At 54.8% G+C, this 18,125-nt stretch overlaps 1 protein-coding gene across 1 annotated transcript; it reads right to left on the bottom strand.

Moving 5' to 3' along the window:
* Positions 1–1,876: 1,876 nt before the first annotated feature.
* On the bottom strand, positions 1,877–16,487 carry rrp7a (ribosomal RNA processing 7 homolog A). The gene is made up of 7 exons (XM_042346014.1): positions 16,404–16,487; positions 12,786–12,928; positions 11,090–11,215; positions 9,747–9,870; positions 7,716–7,813; positions 3,983–4,181; positions 1,877–2,294 (listed from the first exon to the last, which is right to left on the bottom strand). The coding sequence occupies exons 1-7, from the start codon at positions 16,459–16,461 to the stop codon at positions 2,209–2,211; spliced, it is 834 nt and encodes a 277-aa protein (XP_042201948.1). The 5' UTR covers positions 16,462–16,487; the 3' UTR covers positions 1,877–2,208.
* Between the last annotated feature and the right edge of the window lie 1,638 nt (positions 16,488–18,125).

The raw sequence follows: 18,125 nt of genomic DNA, 5'->3' as shown, positions 1-18,125 counted from the left end.
CAATCTCTGTCACGTTCTAAACCGCCTACCAACTGTCCGCTCCCTCCACTAGGCAAGTTCCAGCGTTCTTCATTTCCCACGCCTTGCCCGCCCTACGATTAGCAGGCAGGCCCTCACCTTCTCTGCCCCCACCTTCTGGAACTCCATCCCACAGTCCCTCTGCATCGCTTCCTCCCTCATCTTCAAGATCCACCTCACAACGTCTCTCTGACCATGCCTTCGATCACCCTCTTTCCCCTCCACTCACCACGATCCCGACCCCCAGCTCAGGTCCACTTTCCTGCCTGTCCAGCGCCTTGGGACGTCCTCCCAATGTGAAAGGCGCTATAAATAACTAATTTTGTAACATAGATTGAATATTAAAGATATCTTGTCTGTGTGATCACAACCTGAGGAGAGATTAGAGACTGTGTGATGGTTTAATATTAAATACATTCTCTACACTTTATACTCGATAACACAGTGATTGTATATGAAAGATACAGAGAAAGTATCCTGACCGTGTTTCCTGTCTCTCTGGTGATCTCCAGCCTCGGTCACAGTTGCCAGTTGACCGTTGGCAGGTGATGGTTGACTCTTGAGCAGGTGACATTCAGACTCCAAATAATCATGAACTAACCACTGGGTCTCAGGCTCTGATGGGCAACAGCTATGGCCAGAGACAGCCAGGGGGAAGGGGTGGAGCAACAACAACAACAAATACATTCCTGTGGAGCCACTTAGGGAGAAGGTCCCAAAGCGCTGGACAGTCAGGAATGTGCCCGAGCTGGGGTTGGTATCAAGAGGGCGGGGTAGGAGGGTGACCAAAGGCTCCTGAAGAGGTGCGACTTGAGACGAGGCTTAAAGGAGGCAAGGAAGGGGGTGAGGTGACGGGACTGGGATGGAGTTCCAAAGGGTGGATGCAGAAACACTGAAGGCCCGACTGCTGATGGTGGGGTGGGCCGGGTTGGGGATGTGGAGCAGGCCAGAGCTTGCTGAGGGGTGAGAGTGGACAGGTCCACATGGAGTTAGCAGATCACAAGGTAGGGAGGAACGAGGCTGTGGAGGGCTTTTTGAAAGCTATCCTCTGGGTGATTGGGAGCCAGTGGAGTCAGGCGAGGGTGAGGGGGTCACGGAGCCTGGTGCGGGAGAGAACACGAGCTGCAGAGTTTTGAATGATTTGCAGTTTGTGGAGGGAAGAGTTGGGGAGGCCGACTAGGAGGTCAGGGAGTTGGCATAGTCGAGCCTGGATGTGATCAATACGTGTATGAGGGTCTCGGGGGACTGTGATGTGAGACAGTGGCGGAGCTGGGCGATGTTGTGGAGGTGGGGAAGGCAGAGCAGGTTGAGTTAGCTCTGATCCAGGACTTGATGTCTGACAGCAGTCTCTCAGGACAGCAGTGGATCCTGGAGTCAAGGGTGGAGGCAGATAGAATTGGGGGGCAGTCATCCTCATATGTGGAAGTTAACCCTATGATTGTGGATGTTGTCACCTAGAGGGAGCGCATTTAGATTGAAGAGGAGAGAACCAAGGACAAAGCCCTAAGGAATACTGCACGAGAGGGTACAAGGGCTGTTTGTGGAGACACCAGAATAGTCGAGTGTCGAAGACAGCAGAGAAGTCAGGGACAACTTGCATTTATATAACGTTAGCCTCTCTGCCCCCACCCTTTGAAACTCCATTCCACAGTTGCTCCCTTCCTCCTTCAAGGCCTGTCCCATGACCCTCCTCTTCGTCACCCTCCTGATCCCAACCTCCTGCTCAGATGCAAACCCTGACTGTTCAGTGTCTTGGGACATCCTCTTGACATGAAAGTTGCTGTACACCTGTAATCTGTAGCTCAGGAACAGGCCTAGAGATGGTCACAGATCAATGCAGCAACGCTGGAAACTCAGAAAATGGTAAGAAATATTGTATTGTTTTGTTTACAGATCAGGGTTTCAGCTCAGCCGTCGCCCAATACACACACAGACATACAGACTGGGTCAGAAAGATCACTCCCACCCTGTGATGGACTTACACAGCGCTGTGTGGGGAGCACAGAGATCAGTCACTCACACAGCGCTGTGTGGGGAGCACAGAGATCAGTCACTCACACAGCGCTGTGTGGGGAGCACAGAGGTTAGTCACTCACACAGCGCTGTGTGGGGAGCACAGAGGTCAGTCACTCACACAGCGCTGTGTGAGGAGCAGAGATGGTCTCAGGAAGAGAGGTTGAGGCCGGCCTCTCAGTAAGGCCTGAACTTGCGCTGGGCCCTCATGAGGGTGATCTTCTGTTTGTCCTCTTCAAACTTCTTCCGAAGCTGAGCAATATCTAAAAGAGTGAATAGAACGTGAGGGACATAATGTTACCGTCCACACTCCCAGGTCAGGGTTAGAGACACAGTAAAGCTCCTCTACACTGTGCGTCCACACTCCCAGGTCAGGGTTAGAGACACAGTAAAGCTCCTCTACACTGTGTGTCCTCACTCCCAGGTCAGGGTTAGAGACACAGTAAAGCTCCCTCTACACTGTGCGTCCACACTCCCAGGTCAGGGTTAGAGACACAGTAATGCTCCTCTACACTGTGCGTCCACACTCCCAGGTCAGGGTTAGAGACACAGTAAAGCTCCTCTACACTGTGTGTCCACACTCCCAGGTCAGGGTTAGAGACACAGTAACGCTCCTCTACACTGTGCGTCCACACTCCCAGGTCAGGGTTAGAGACACAGTAACGCTCCTCTACACTGTGCGTCCACACTCCCAGGTCAGGGTTAGAGACACAGTAACGCTCCTCTACACTGTGCGTCCACACTCCCAGGTCAGGATTAGAGACACAGTAACGCTCCTCTACACTGTGCGTCCACACTCCCAGGTCAGGGTTAGAGACACAGTAAAGCTCCTCTACACTGTGCGTCCACACTCCCAGGTCAGGGTTAGAGATACAGTAAAGCTCCTCTACACTGTGTGTCCACACTCCCAGGTCAGGGTTAGAGACACAGTAAAGCTCCTCTACACTGTGCGTCCACACTCCCAGGTCAGGGTTAGAGACACAGTAAAGCTCCTCTACACTGTGCGTCCACACTCCCAGATCAGGGTTAGAGACACAGTAAAGTTCCCGCTAAACTGTGCGTCCACACTCCCAGGTCAGGGTTAGAGACACAGTAAAGCTCCTCTACACTGTGTGTCCACACTCCCAGGTCAGGGTTAGAGACACAGTAACGCTCCTCTACACTGTGCGTCCACACTCCCAGGTCAGGGTTAGAGACACAGTAACGCTCCTCTACACTGTGCGTCCACACTCCCAGGTCAGGGTTAGAGACACAGTAAAGCTCCTCTCCACTGTGTGTCCACACTCCCAGGTCAGGGTTAGAGACACAGTAAAGTTCCCTCTAAACTGTGCGTCCACACTCCCAGGTCAGGGTTAGAGACACAGTAAAGCTCCTCTACACTGTGTGTCCACACTCCCAGGTCAGGGTTAGAGACACAGTAAAGCTCCTCTACACTGTGCGTCCACACTCCCAGGTCAGGGTTAGAGACACAGTAAAGCTCCTCTACACTGTGCGTCCACACTCCCAGGTCAGGGTTAGAGATACAGTAAAGCTCCTCTACACTGTGTGTCCACACTCCCAGGTCAGGGTTAGAGACACAGTAAAGCTCCTCTACACTGTGCGTCCACACTCCCAGGTCAGGGTTAGAGACACAGTAAAGCTCCTCTACACTGTGCGTCCACACTCCCAGGTCAGGGTTAGAGACACAGTAAAGCTCCTCTACACTGTGTGTCCACACTCCCAGGTCAGGGTTAGAGACACAGTAAAGCTCCTCTACACTGTGTGTCCACACTCCCAGGTCAGAGTTAGAGACACAGTAAAGCTCCTCTACACTGTGTGTCCACACTCCCAGGTCAGACTCTCGAGGCTGAAACCCATTGTTACAGATGCCTTTCCCTGTGGCTCTCTCTCTGGGGGAGATGAGATGAAGCCACACGATATCCCGAGAGGGATGATAGTAAAGGTTTCTCACGCTCTCTCTTGGTCTCTCGGTGCTGCCAGGTGTAGAAGTTGAGCAGTTGCCTTCGGGCTCGGTTGCGTTTCTCTTTCTGCGCCGCCCGCAGGTTACTGGCCTCTGTCCGGGGGATGCCAGGTCGCCGACCTCTGCGTGTGACCTTTACCCAGCCGTCCTCGTCTGGGACCCCGTCCTCCGTCTCTGCCTGAGCTTCCTCCTAAACACACATAACCAGCAGCTCAGCTCAACACCAACCTGCTCCATCAGGCTCTCAGTAATGTGACTCACCTTTCACTTCGGGAGGACATCCCAGCATCTTGGAGGAGAGAGAGCACATCCCATTCCACACACTGGAATTTTCAGATGTAGACGACAGACATGAAATCCATTATTCTAGTTTGGAGACTCTTCAGCACTGTGACGGGTTTCCAAACCCTTTAAACAGGGCTTTAAACTACTAAGAGGCGGGTAAATTCAATCACATATAACCCGTCACAATTAAAATTAGAACTGAGAGCAGATTAACCAGGGAGATGAACAAAGTGTGTCAAGTGGGGAAAGGAAGCCCAGGGATAGGGTACTGGTGAATAGGACTAATAGCCCGAAGTCAGAAATAAAGGTGCTGTATCTGAATGCGTGAAGCATTCGAAACGAGAGATGAACTAACTGCACAAATAGAAACAAACGGGTACGATCGGGAAGCCATCACCGAGACACGGTTACAGGGAGATCAAGGGTGGGGCGAAACCTTGGGCAAGTTTCCTTACTCCACACGCCTAATAATAATCCTAATAATAATAATCCCTCCAAAACCAAAAACAATAATAAATTGATCATTTTCATTCTACGACTGTTTGTGGGACATTGCTGTGCGCAATTGGCTGCCGCGTTCGCCCACAAATATACAGTCAATTTACTTAACAGTGTGTTCTGTGAAGCGCTTTGGGACGTCCTCCCGACGTGAAAAGCGCTATATCAAATGCAAGGATTATTATTATTATTAAATATTCCATGGTACGTGGTGTATAGGAAAGATAGGCAATGTGGTAAACGAGGAGGGGGGGTGGCCCTGATAATAAAGGATGGGATAAAAACAGTAGTGAGGAAAGATTTTAAATCAGAAAAGCAGGAAGTGGAGTCAGTATGGGTAGAGATACGTAACAACAAGGGGCAGAAAACTCTAGTGGGAGTAGTTTATAGACCCCCGAACAGCAGCCACAGTATCTCTCAAGGTATAAATCAGGAAATTAGCAGAGCATGTAGCAAAGGAAAAACATTAATTATGGGTGATTTTAATCTGCACAAAGATTGGGACAACCAAATTGGGAAAAATAAGATAGAGGAAGCGTTTATAGAATGTATTAGGGATAATTATCTAGATCAGTGTGCCGAGGAGCCAAACAGGGAACAGGCCATATTAGACCTTGTTTTGTGCAATGAAGCAAAGCTGATCAGCAAACTGGAAATTAAGGCTCCTCTCGGGCAAAGTGATCATAATACGATGGAATTTGGCATTAAGTTAGAGAGAGAAGTAGTTAAGTCCGAAGCAAAGGTTTTAAATTTAAGTAGAGCCAATTTTGCTGGTATGAGAGAGGATTTAGCCAAAATAAACTGGGAAATTAGACTTAAGGATTTGACAGTAGACCAGCAATGGCAGACGTTTAAGGAGATAGTGCAAAATTCCCAGCGAGCACGTATTCCTTTGAGGAATAAGAATGCCACAGGAAAGGTGGCCCAACCGTGGCTAACTAGAGCAGTTAGGGAAAGTATAAAGTTAAAGGAAGAAGCCTATAAAACAGCTAAGATGAGTAGTAAACCCGAGGATTGGGAGAACTTTAGGGATCAACAAAGGAGAACCAAAAAAGTGATTAAGAGGGAGAAAATGGAATATGAGGGCAAACTAGCGAAGAACATAAAGACAGACTGCAAGAGTTTTTATAAATATATAAAGAGGAAGAGGCTGTCAAAGGTAAATGTGGGTCCGTTACAGGCAGAGACGGGAGAATTATAGTAGGGGACAAAGACATGGCAGAGTCATTAAACAAGTACTTTGCTACTGTCTTCACCTTAGAAGACACTGAAAACCTACCAAGAATAGAGGGGAACCAAGAAGACAATGTTAGCGAGCAACTTGGGAATTAATATTAGTAAAGAAATGGTTTTAGGTAAATTATCAGGTCTTAAAACTGATAAATCTCCTGGACCTGATGGCCTACATCCTAGGGTTTTAAAAGAGATGGTTACTGAGATAGTGGACAGCTTGTCTTTGATCTTCCAAAATTCTCTGGATTCCGGAACGGTTCCCATTGATGGAAGATTGCAAACTACTGTTTAAGAAGAGTGGGAGAGAAAAGATGGGGAACTATAGACCAGTTAGTCTGTCATCAGTGGGAGGGAAAATTCTTGAGTCCTTAATTAAAGATGTCGTTATGGGATTCCTGGAAGACCATAACAAGATTAGGCAGAGTCAACATGGCTTTACAAAAGGGAAGTCATGCTTCACTAATCTTTTAGAGTTTTTTGAAGATGTATCTGCAGGTTAGATAGGGGGGAACCAGTAGATGTAGTATATTTAGATTTTAAAAAGGCATTTGACAAAGTGCCACACAAAAGGCTATTGCACAAGGCTATGGCCCACGGGATTAATGGGAACATATTAGCACGGATTGAAGAGTGGCTAATGGGTAGAAAACAGAGAGTAGGGATAAACCGGTCATTCTCAAATTGGCAGGAGATAATTGGCAGGAGATGTGACGAGTGGAGTGCCACAAGGATCAGTGCTGGGCCTCAGCTATTTACAATTTACATCAATGATCCAGATCAGATGACACTAAACTCGGTGGGAGAGTGAGCTCTGAGGATGATGCAAAAAGATTGCAACGGGATATAGATAGGCTCGGGGAGTGGGCGAGTAGGTGGCAGATGGAATTTAATGTGGGGCAGTGTGAAGTTATTCACCTTGGCAGCAAAAATAGAAAAATAGATTATTTTCTAGAGGGGGAGAGATTAGATAGTGTTAGTGTTCAGAGGGATTTGGGTGTCCTTGTACACCATTCTCAAAAAGTTAGTTTGCAGGTGCAGCAGCAACTAAGGCGAACGGCATATTAGCATTCATTGCCAAAGGTTTAGAGTACAAGAGTAGGGAAGTCTTGCTGCAACTGTATAGGGCCCTGGTGAGACCGCACCGAGAGTATATTCTCTATAGAGTACAGAAGAATTAGGGGGGATCTTATTGAAACATTATAAGATTCTTAAAAGCTGGATAGACACCGAGGGTCTGTTTCCCCGGTGGGAGAATCTATAACCAGGGGTCACAGTCTGAAAATTAAGGGTCAGCCTTTTAGAACAGAGTTGAGGAAACATTTCTTCACTCAGAGGGCAGTGACTTTATGGAATTCACTCCCCAGAAGGCTGTAGATGTCAGTCCTCGAACATTTTCAAGGCTGAGACTGACAGACGTTTAAACAACAGAGGCATTAGGGGCTATGGGGAGAGGGCGGGTAATTAGAGTCAGGTCTGAAGATCAGCCACGATCTTATCGAATGGCGGGGCACAGGCTCGAGGGGCCGAATGGCCTACTCCTGCCCTAATTCTTATGTTCTTACATGTGACAGACACCCGGCTGGTCACGGTGACGGGTTTCCGTGTGTGACAGACACCCGGCCGGTCACGGTGACGGGTTTGTGTGTGTGACAAGACACCCGGCTGGTCACGGTGACGGGTTTCTGTGTGTGACAGACGGGGAGATTACCTTGGCCACCTGCTCATCGTACTTCTGAAGAAACTGGTCCACCTCGCTCTGCAGTTCCCCCGCGTCAACAATCTTTGAGGCATAATCACTGATCCACTCTGCAGCGGGAGAGAAACCAGCATTATCCCACAGTCCGTGCTGACACACCAGCGCAACGCCGGGGGGAGAGAGGGTCGCACAGTCAGAGACCGCGTCCTTCGGGTAAGACATTAAACCTCACTCCTCACCTGTGCCCTGTTCAGGTAGACATTAAAACTCTCCCGCAGCGCTGGGGCACAACAGACAGGAGTTTCTCAGTCCCGATAATCCGCAGATAAAATCACTCACTTCACGGACGTTGCAAAGAATCATAGAATTATACAGTCCAGAAGGTGCCATTCAGCCCATCGTCTCTGTGCCGGGTCTTTGAAAAGAGCTTCCACATCAACCCCACTCTCCCCTCTCTCCCCCCATATCCCTGATCAACCCCACTCCCCCGCTCTCTCCCCACAGCCCTGATGAACCCCACTCACCCGCTCTCCACAACCCTAATCAACCCCACTCCCCCCCTCTCGCCCCATAGCCCTGATTGAACCCCACTCCCCGCTCTCTCCCCATAGGCCTGATCTACCCCACTCTCCCACTCTCTCCCCATAGGCCTGATCAACCCCACTCCCCCGCTCTCCACAACCCTAATCAACCCCACTGCCCCGCTCCTCCCCATAGCCCTGGTCAACCCCACTGCCCCGCTCCTCCCCATAGCCCTGGTCAACCCCACTGCCCCGCTCCTCCCCATAGCCCTGATCAACCCCACTGCCCCGCTCCTCCCCATAGCCCTGATCATTCCCACTCCCACCCGCTCTCCCCAAGAAATTATCTACTTCTCCTTCATTCATAACATTAGAGAAGCAGTGTAAGATCTTGCTTGACGTCTAAACCTACCATTGTGCAATGCTCAGACACACTGACCTGTGTGAAGGGTGCTATATAAATGCAAGTTGTTGTTGTTGAGCCACATTAGATGAGCATATCCCTTATTCCACCACTCTGCCCCCACCCTTTGGACCTCCATCCCGCCTTCCCTCCATCTCGACCCCTCCCTCACTACCTTCAAGACCCACCTCAAGCCTCCTCTTCGATCATGCTTTTGATCTCCCTGCTTCCCCCCCTGCCCTCCCCCTTCCCTGACCACGACCCCCAGCTCGTGTCCATAACTCTGTCTGTCCAGCGCCTTGGGACGTCCTCCCGACGTGAAAGGCGCTTTACACATGGAAGTTTGTTGTTGTTGTTAAAAGTTGTTATTGAATTGGCTTCCACCAGCCTCTCAAGCAATGCAATCCAGATCCAAAGAACTCGCTGTGTGAAAACATTTCTCCTCAGTATGGGGCCCAAAACTGAACACAGTCTCTCGCTGAGGCCTAACCAGTGTTTATATAAAGGTTCATCATAACTTCCTGATTTGTGTATTCTATGCCCCTATTAATAAAGCCTCGTATCCCGGATGCTTTTTTAACAGCTTTATCTTCCTGTCCGGCCACCTTCAAAGATTTACTGATATGAACCCCCAGGTCTCTCTGTTCCTTCACCCACTTTAAGATAGTACCATCAGCTTATTCTTCCTCATTCTTCCTCCCAAAATATTTATCTGCATTAAATTTCATCTGCCCCGTGTCTGCCCATGTTACCAGTCTGTCTATGTCCTCTTGCAGTCGGCTACTATCCTCCTCACTGTTTACTGCTTTTCCTCGCTTTGTATCATCTCAAACTTGGAAATTGTGCTCTCTGTACCCGTCCAGGTCATTTATACAGATCATATAGAGATTTCACCCTCAAATATACGGTTAATTCACTTTACAGTCTATTCTGTGAAGCGCTTTTGAGACGTCTAGAAGACGTGAAAAGCGCTATATAAAATGCAAGGATTGTTATTATTATTATCATCACAAACAGCAGTGGCCCCAATACTGACCCCCGGGGCACACCACTGCACACTTCCCTCCAGTCAGAAAAACAACTGTTCACCACCACTGTCTGGATTCTGGGAGCACTCACTCTGCAGGCCTGTGGGGACCGGCTCGGAGGCTGTGGACAGCGCCCAGGGATCTCGCAAACTCAATGACTGCACAGACTTCAGGGCGGCCGGACGTTTAAACAGCACATAGGCCACACGGAACCCCTGTAACCAAAGACAATCACATTACACACACACAGCATCTCACACACAGTCATACACACACTTCACACACAGTCACCAATAGAGAGCATCCCATACACACTACACCGTCGCACTACACACACATCACAAACACACCGTCACACAGTCACACACACAGTGGGTCACACACAGCGTCTCACACACAGTCACACACAGCGTCTCTCACACACAGTCACACACAGCGTCTCACACACACAGTCACACACAGCGTCTCACACACACAGTCACACACAGCGTCTCTCACACACACAGTCACACACAGCGTCTCACACACACAGTCACACACAGCGTCTCACACACACAGTCACACACAGCGTCTCTCACACACACAGTCACACACAGCGTCTCACACACACAGTCACACACAGCGTCTCACACACACAGTCACACACAGCGTCTCACACACACAGTCACACACAGCGTCTCACACACACAGTCACACACACAGTCACACACAGCGTCTCACACACAGTCACACACAGCGTCTCACACACACACAGTCACACACAGCGTCTCACACACACACCGTCACACACAGCGTCTCACACACACAGTCACACACAACGTCTCACACACACACAGCGTCTCACACACACACAGTCACACACAGCGTCTCTCACACACACACAGTCACACACAGCGTCTCACACACACAGCGTCTCACACACACAGCGTCTCACACACAGCGTCTCACACACAGTCACACCCAGCGTCTCACACACACAGTCACACACAGCGTCTCACACACACAGTCACACACAGCGTCTCACACACACACAGTCACACACAGCGTCTCACACACACACAGTCACACACAGCGTCTCACACACACACAGTCACACACAGCGTCTCACACACACAGTCACACAGCGTCTCACACACACAGTCACACACAGCGTCTCACACACACACAGTCACACACAGCGTCTCTCACACACACACAGTCACACACAGCGTCTCACACACACAGTCACACACAGCGTCACACACACACAGCGTCTCACACACACACAGTCACACACAGCGTCTCACACACACAGCGTCTCTCACACACACACAGTCACACACAGCGTCTCACACACACAGTCACACACAGCGTCACACACACACAGCGTCTCACACACACACAGTCACACACAGTGTCTCACACACACACAGTTACACACATACATAGGATCACCTTCAGCCTCTGGGTGTTGAAGAAGCCGGATTCCTCCACTGATGCCCTGGTTCCGGGGCCCGGCTTCTCCTGCAGCTGCACATCCTGCACCAGCCCACACTGCGAGAACAGCCTCCGCAACCCGCCCTGAACACAACACAGGGAGCGTGAGAGTGAGAGAGGAGAGAGAGACAGAGAGGGAAAGAAAGAGTGATACGGAGAGAGTGAGAGGCAGAGAGAGAGAGAAAGTGACACACATATACAGAGAGAGTCACACACAGAGAGCGTGAGACAGAGAGAGAGACAACAAAATTATATTTATATTTCGGGGGTAGAAGGGCGGTTTGAAGACATGGTCGAAAAGGAGGGTCTTGAGTCGTGCCTTGAAGGAGGCAAGAGAGGGAGCGAGGGGAAGGGATTGTGGAATGAAGTTCCAGAGTGTGGGGGCAGAGAGACTGAAAGCCCGTCCACCGACGATAGAGTGGGTTGGGCGGGAGACCTGGAGCAGGCCGGAGCTCGCTGAATGGAGGGAGCGGGCAGGTTGGTAGGGGGTCAGCAGGTCAAAGAGGTAGAAGGGTGCAAGGCTATGGAGGGCCTTGAAGGTGAGGACGAGGATTCTGAATTCTATCCTCTGAGGGATGGGGAGTCAGTGGAGTCAGGCGAGAGTGGGTTTGATGGGGTCACGGAGCCTGGTGCAGGAGAGGACACGAGCTGCAGAGTTCTGGATGATCTGCAGCTTGTGGAGGGAAGAGTTGGGGAGGCCGACTAGGAGAGAGGTTCCGAAGTCGAGCCTTGAGGTGACAAATACATAGATGAGGGTTTCGGGGGCCTACGGTGTGAGGCAGTGGTGGAGCCGGGTGATGTTGCGGAGGTGGAGAAGGCAAAGTGGGTCATGGCACGGATATGAGGAGAAAGGAAATTTGAGGGTCAAACAAGACCCTAAGGTTCCTGACTGGCTCAGTGAGGTGGAGTGAGTAACCGTGGATGGTGATGGTGGATGGTCAGCGCCTGGGGTGAGGAAGTGTTGACGGAACTCAATCAGGAGCCTCGGCCTTGTGGTTCAGCTGTAAAAGTTTGGTTTAATCCATGACTTGATGTCAGACAGGCAGTCTGTCAGGACTGCAGTGTGTCCTGGAGTTGAGGGTGAAGGCAAAGAGATAGAGTTGGGTGTCATCCTCATCCGCATACATATGGAAATTGATCCCACGTCTACAAATGATGTCACCAAGGGGGAGCATGTAAAGGTTGAAGAGGAGGGGATCGAGGACAGAGCCCTGAGAAATGCCGCACGAGACGGTATGGAGGCTGGAAGAGTAACCATTAGCAGAGACAAATTGGAGACAGTGTGAGAGATAAGACCTGAACCATTCAAGGACAGAACCTTAAAGGATGAGGTGAGAGGAGAGGCGGTGTAGAGGATGGAATAGTCCACGGTATTGAAGGCAGGAGAGAGGACGAAGAGGAAGAGGGAGCCCTGGACACAGATGGACAGAGTGTGCAAGAGAGAGAGAGAGAGAGACGCACACAGTGAGAGAGAGGGTGAGGGAGACACAGAGAGTGTGAGAGAGACAGAGAGCATGAGACACATAGTGAGAGAGAGGCACACACAACACACACACAGTGAGTGTGTACGAGTCACAAAGAGAAAGAGAAAGACACAGAATGAATGTGAGTGTGAAAAAGAAAGTGACCCAGAGTGAGAGAGAGAAACCTGTACCTGGGTGCAGTAGGGAGGCACGTTCAGCACAAACAAGGTCCTGTCCTGCGGCCTGCTCGTACCCGCTCCCTCTCGCACTCGGTGTTCCTTCACATACAGATAATGGCAGCACCGGCTGCTCTGGGAAAATGTCACCGGGATCGCTGCAGTGAAGGAGAGAACAATGATCTCAGGATCCACAGCCAGGAACCCGCTCAGTAACTGTCCACAGTCATCAACATATCTCTAACAGCTGTCTGTCAGCCGGGGTGTGACACACACCAAAACTAATCAGGTCCCACTAAGGTCAACACTGCTTATGTGGACCAAAAGCAACTCATAACAGGTCATCCTGAATCCAAGGGAATCTCCCTGTGGCTGCAATGGAATCCGCGCTCTCTCTCTCTAATAATCCTTGCATTTGATATAGCGCTTTTCACGTCACACACACAGTCCCACACACACAGTCCCACACACACAGCCACAACACAGTCTCACACACACAGCCCCACACACACACAGCCCCACACACACACAGCCCCACACACACACAGCCCCACACACACACACAGCCCCACACACACACAGCCCCACACACACACAGCCCCACACACACACAGCCCCACACACACACAGCCCCACACACACACAGTCCCACACACACACAGTCCCACACACACACAGCCCCACACACACACAGCCCCACACACAGAGTAACACACACCAGCCCCACACACACAGTCCCACACACCACAGTCCACACACACACAGCCCCACACACACACAGTCCCACACACACAGCCGTGAGTTGAGTCACTAAATTATGAATTAATTATTATTATGAGGGATTATTCCCCTCGGAAACTGATCCCCAAAATCCACTAACAGCCGAGACCTCCTGACTGCTGAGAAACACAGGCACTTACACCCCCTCCCACACTCCCCCCTCCCACACTGCCCCCCACTCCCCCTCCCACACTTCCCCCCACTCCCCCCTCCCACACTTCCCCACACTCTCCCCCGCCCCCCACTCTCCCGCACACTCTCCCCACACTCTCTCCCCCTCCCCCACCCCACTCCCCCTCCCCCCCACACTCTCTCCCTCCCCCCCACCGCCCACTCTCCCCCACACTCCCCCTCACACTCTCCTCCCACCCCCACTCTCCCCACACTCCCCCTCCCCCCACCGCCCACTCTCCCCCACACTCCCCCTCCCCCCACCGCCCACTCTCCCCCACACTCTCCCTCCCACACTCTCTCCCTCCCCCCCACCCCACACTCTCCCCCACTCTCCCCTCCCCCACTCTCCCCCTCCCCCCCCACCGCCCACTCTCCCCCACACCCCCACAGCCCACTCTCCCCCACACTCCCCCTCACACTCTCCTCCCACCCCACACTCTCCCCCACACTCTCCCTCCCACCCCCCCTCCCACCCACACTCCCCTCCCCACTCTCTCTCCCCCACACTCTCTCCCCTTCCCCCCACTCTCTCCCCTCCCCCCACACTCTCCCCTCCCCACACTCCCCCCCACACTCTCTCCCCTCCCCCCACACTCTCTCCACCACACTCTCCCCCCCCACACTCTCTCCCCCCACACTCTCTCCCCACACTCTCTCTCCCCACACTCTCTCCCCCACACTCTCTCCCCCCCCTCCCCCACACTCCCCCCACACTCTCTCCCCCCCCACACTCTCCCCCCCCACTCTCTCCCCCTCCCCCCCCCACTCTCCCCACACTCCCCCTCACACTCTCCCTCCCACCCCACACTCTCCCCACACTCCCTCCCCACACTCTCCCCCTCCTCTCCCCCTCCCCCACACTCTCCCCCTCCCCCCACTCCCCCCTCCCACACTTCCCCACACTCTCCCCCGCCCCCCACTCTCCCGCACACTCTCCCCACACTCTCTCCCCCCCTCCCCACCCACTCCCCTCCCCCCACACTCTCTCCCTCCCCCCCCACCGCCACTCTCCCCACACTCCCCCTCACACTCTCCCTCCCACCCCCCACTCTCCCCCACACTCCCCCTCCCCCCACCGCCCACTCTCCCCACACTCCCCTTCCCCCCACCGCCCACTCTCCCCCACACTCTCCCTCCCCACACTCTCTCCCTCCCCCCCCACCCCACACTCTCCCCACTCTCCCCCCTCCCCCCACCGCCCACTCTCCCCCACACCCCCACAGCCCACTCTCCCCCACACTCCCCTCACACTCTCCTCCCACCCACACTCTCCCCCACACTCTCCCTCCCACCCCCTCCCACCCCACACTCCCCTCCCCACTCTCTCTCCCCCACACGCTCTCTCCCCCACACTCTCTCTCCCCCCTCTCCCCCCCCCCACACTCTCCCTCCCCACACTCCCCCCCCACACTCTCTCCCTCCCCCACACTCTCTCCACCACACTCTCCCCCCTCCCCCACACTCTCTCTCCCACACACTCTCTCCCCCTCACACTCTCTCCCCCCCCCACTCTCTCCCCCTCCCCCCCACTCTCCCCACACTCCCCCTCACACTCTCCCTCCCACCCCACACTCTCCCCACACTCCCCCTCCCCACACTCTCCCCCTCTCCCCACACTCTCCCCCTCCCCCACACTCTCCCCTCCCCCCACCTCCCCCTCCCCTCCCCTCCCCCCCACACTCTCCCCCCACCCGACACTCTCCCCCACACTCTCTCCCCTCCCCTACACTCTCTCCCCTCCCCCACACTCTCTCCACCACACTCTCCCCCCCTCCCACACTGTCTCCCCCTCCCACACTGTCTCCCCTCCCACACTGTCTCCCCTCCCACACTCTCTCCCCTCCCACACTCTCCCCACCCCCCACTCTCCCCCACCCCCCCACCCTCCCCCTCCCCCCACCCTCCCCCTCCCCCCACCCTCCCCTCCCCCCACCCTCTCCCCCCCACCCGACACTCTCCCCCACACTCTCTCCCCCTCCCCTACACTCTCTCCCCCCACACTCTCTCCACCACACTCTCTCCCTCTCACACTCTCCCTCCCACACTCTCTCCCTCCCACACTCTCTCCCCCCTCCCACCCCACACTCTCCCCACACTCTCTCCCCCTCCCCACACTCTCTCCCCCTCCCCCCCACCCTCTCCCCCCACCCGACACTCTCCCCCACACTCTCTCCCCCTCCCCTACACTCTCTCCCCCCACACTCTCTCCACCACACTCTCCCCTCACACTCTCTCCCCTCCCACACTCTCTCCCCTCCCACACTCTCTCCCCCTCCCACCCCACACTCTCCCCCACACTCTCTCCCCTCCCCACACTCTCTCCCCCTCCCCCCACACTCTCCCCTCCCACCCACCCCCCACTCCCCCACACACTCCCCCACCCCACACTCTCCTCCACACTCTCCCACACTCTCTCCCCCCCCCTACTCCCCCACACTCTCCCCTCGCCCCACCCCCCACACTCTCCCCTCCCCCCACCCACACTCTCCCCCACACTCTCCCCCACCCCCTCCCACACTCTCCCCCACCCCCCACACTCCCCACACACTCTCCCCCTCCCCTCCCGCTCTCCCCCCCCGCGCTCTCCCCCCCCACACTCCCCCACACTCTCCCCCACCCCCCACACTCCCCACACACTCCCCCCCCACACTCTCCACTCTCTCCCTTTCGGGACTGTACCTGTAAAACCGCCCAAATCGGTTGCCTTCCCTCCGGGAGCCATCACACCGGAAATCATGGCCGTCAGTCGGAAGTGACGTCACGCAGTACGCGGAGAGAATCCTGGGAATTGTAGTCACTCGTCTCCGCCCCCTGACCTCATCCAATTATACTGTCCCCGACCTTCAGCCTCGCCCCTCCCTCACCCTCAGCCCCGCCCCCACCCTCAGCCCCGCCCCTCCCTCAGCCCCGCCCCTCCCTCAGCCCCTCCCCCACCCTCGGCCCCGCCCCTCCCTCAGTCCCGCCCCTCCCTCAGCCCCTCCCCACCCTCAGCCCCGCTCCTCCCTCAGTCCCGCCCCCACCCTCAGCCCCGCCCCCACCCTCAGCCACTCCCTCACCCTCAGCCCCTCCCCCACCCTCAGCCCCGCCCCGCCCCTCCCTCACCCTCAGCCCCTCCCTCACCCTCAGCCCCTCCCCCACCCTCAGCCCCGCCCCTCCCTCAGCCCCGCCCCTCCCTCAGCCCCGCCCCTCCCTCAGCCCCGCCCCTCCCTCAGCCCCTCCCCCACCCTCAGCCCCGCCCCTCCCTCAGCCCCGCCCCTCCCTCAGCCCCTCCCCCACCCTCGGCCCCGCCCCTCCCTCAGTCCCGCCCCTCCCTCAGCCCCTCCCCCACCCTCAGCCCCGCTCCTCCCTCAGCCCCGCCCCCACCCTCAGCCCCGCCCCCACTCTCAGCCCCGCCCCTCCCTCAGCCCCGCCCCACCCTCAGCCCCTCCCCACCCTCAGACCCGCCCCTCCCTCAGTCCCGCCCCTCCCTCAGCACCTCCCCCACCCTCAGCCCGCCCTCAGCCCCGCCCCCACCCTCAGCCCCTCCCCCACCCTCAGCCCCGCCCCTCCCTCAGTCCCACCCCCAGCCCCGCCCCACCCTCAGTCCCGCCCCCACCCCCGCCCCCACCCTCAGCCCCGCCCCACCCTCAGCCCTGCCCCCACCCTCAGCCCCGCCTCTCAGTCCCGCCCCCACCCCCGCCCCACCCTCAGCCCCGCCCCTCCCTCAACCCCCCCCTCCACCTTCACTTAGGGTCCCTCCGGGACCTCTCTGCTGTTTGGTTTGGTGCAGTCAGTGGTGCGGTTGACCTCCCGCTTGTCCCCCGTCCCCTCCGCTCCACCATCAGTGGCTATGCTTTCAGCCACTGTGCCCCGAACCTCTGGATCTCTCTCCCTCAATCTCTCCTCCTCGCCCCCTCCGTCCCCATCTTCACGTCCCCACTCGTCCCGGCTCAGCACCAGGGCTCCGCGATGTGCCCTGTGTGATGGGCGCTATGTAAACAAGTTGAACAGGGTTTGAAACCAGCCCATGTTCTTCCCTCGGCCTCTGAACCAACAAAGTAACATCTTCCACTTTTTTTTTAAATTGATTTTAATAATAAGACAAACGAGAGCTGTTCTACACAGCGACCGTCAGCTTGTCATGTAAATCAGACACAAACCACTTGGTATAAGAGAAGCGTATTTACAAAGGTCAACAAACTGCTGAGAGCTGTCAGCCCTCCGGGAGGGTGTACAAAGTGTGGATTAAGAAATAATATTCATTAAAACCTACAGAAAGTGGTCTAGGAGGTCAGACACAACATTATAGGACCTTATAACAATAATAACCGTTGCATTTGATACAGCGCCTTATCACAGCTTTGAGATGTCTCATGGGATGCACTGTAAAGTGGATCGACTGTGTCTTTGTGGGCAAAACAC

This window comes from Callorhinchus milii, unplaced genomic scaffold (assembly GCF_018977255.1).
Source record: "Callorhinchus milii isolate IMCB2004 unplaced genomic scaffold, IMCB_Cmil_1.0 Scaffold242, whole genome shotgun sequence".
NCBI classification, from domain to species: domain Eukaryota; kingdom Metazoa; phylum Chordata; class Chondrichthyes; order Chimaeriformes; family Callorhinchidae; genus Callorhinchus; species Callorhinchus milii.
The sequence above is the reverse complement of the archived record's forward strand: the minus strand, read 5'-3'. Positions and strand labels throughout refer to the sequence as shown.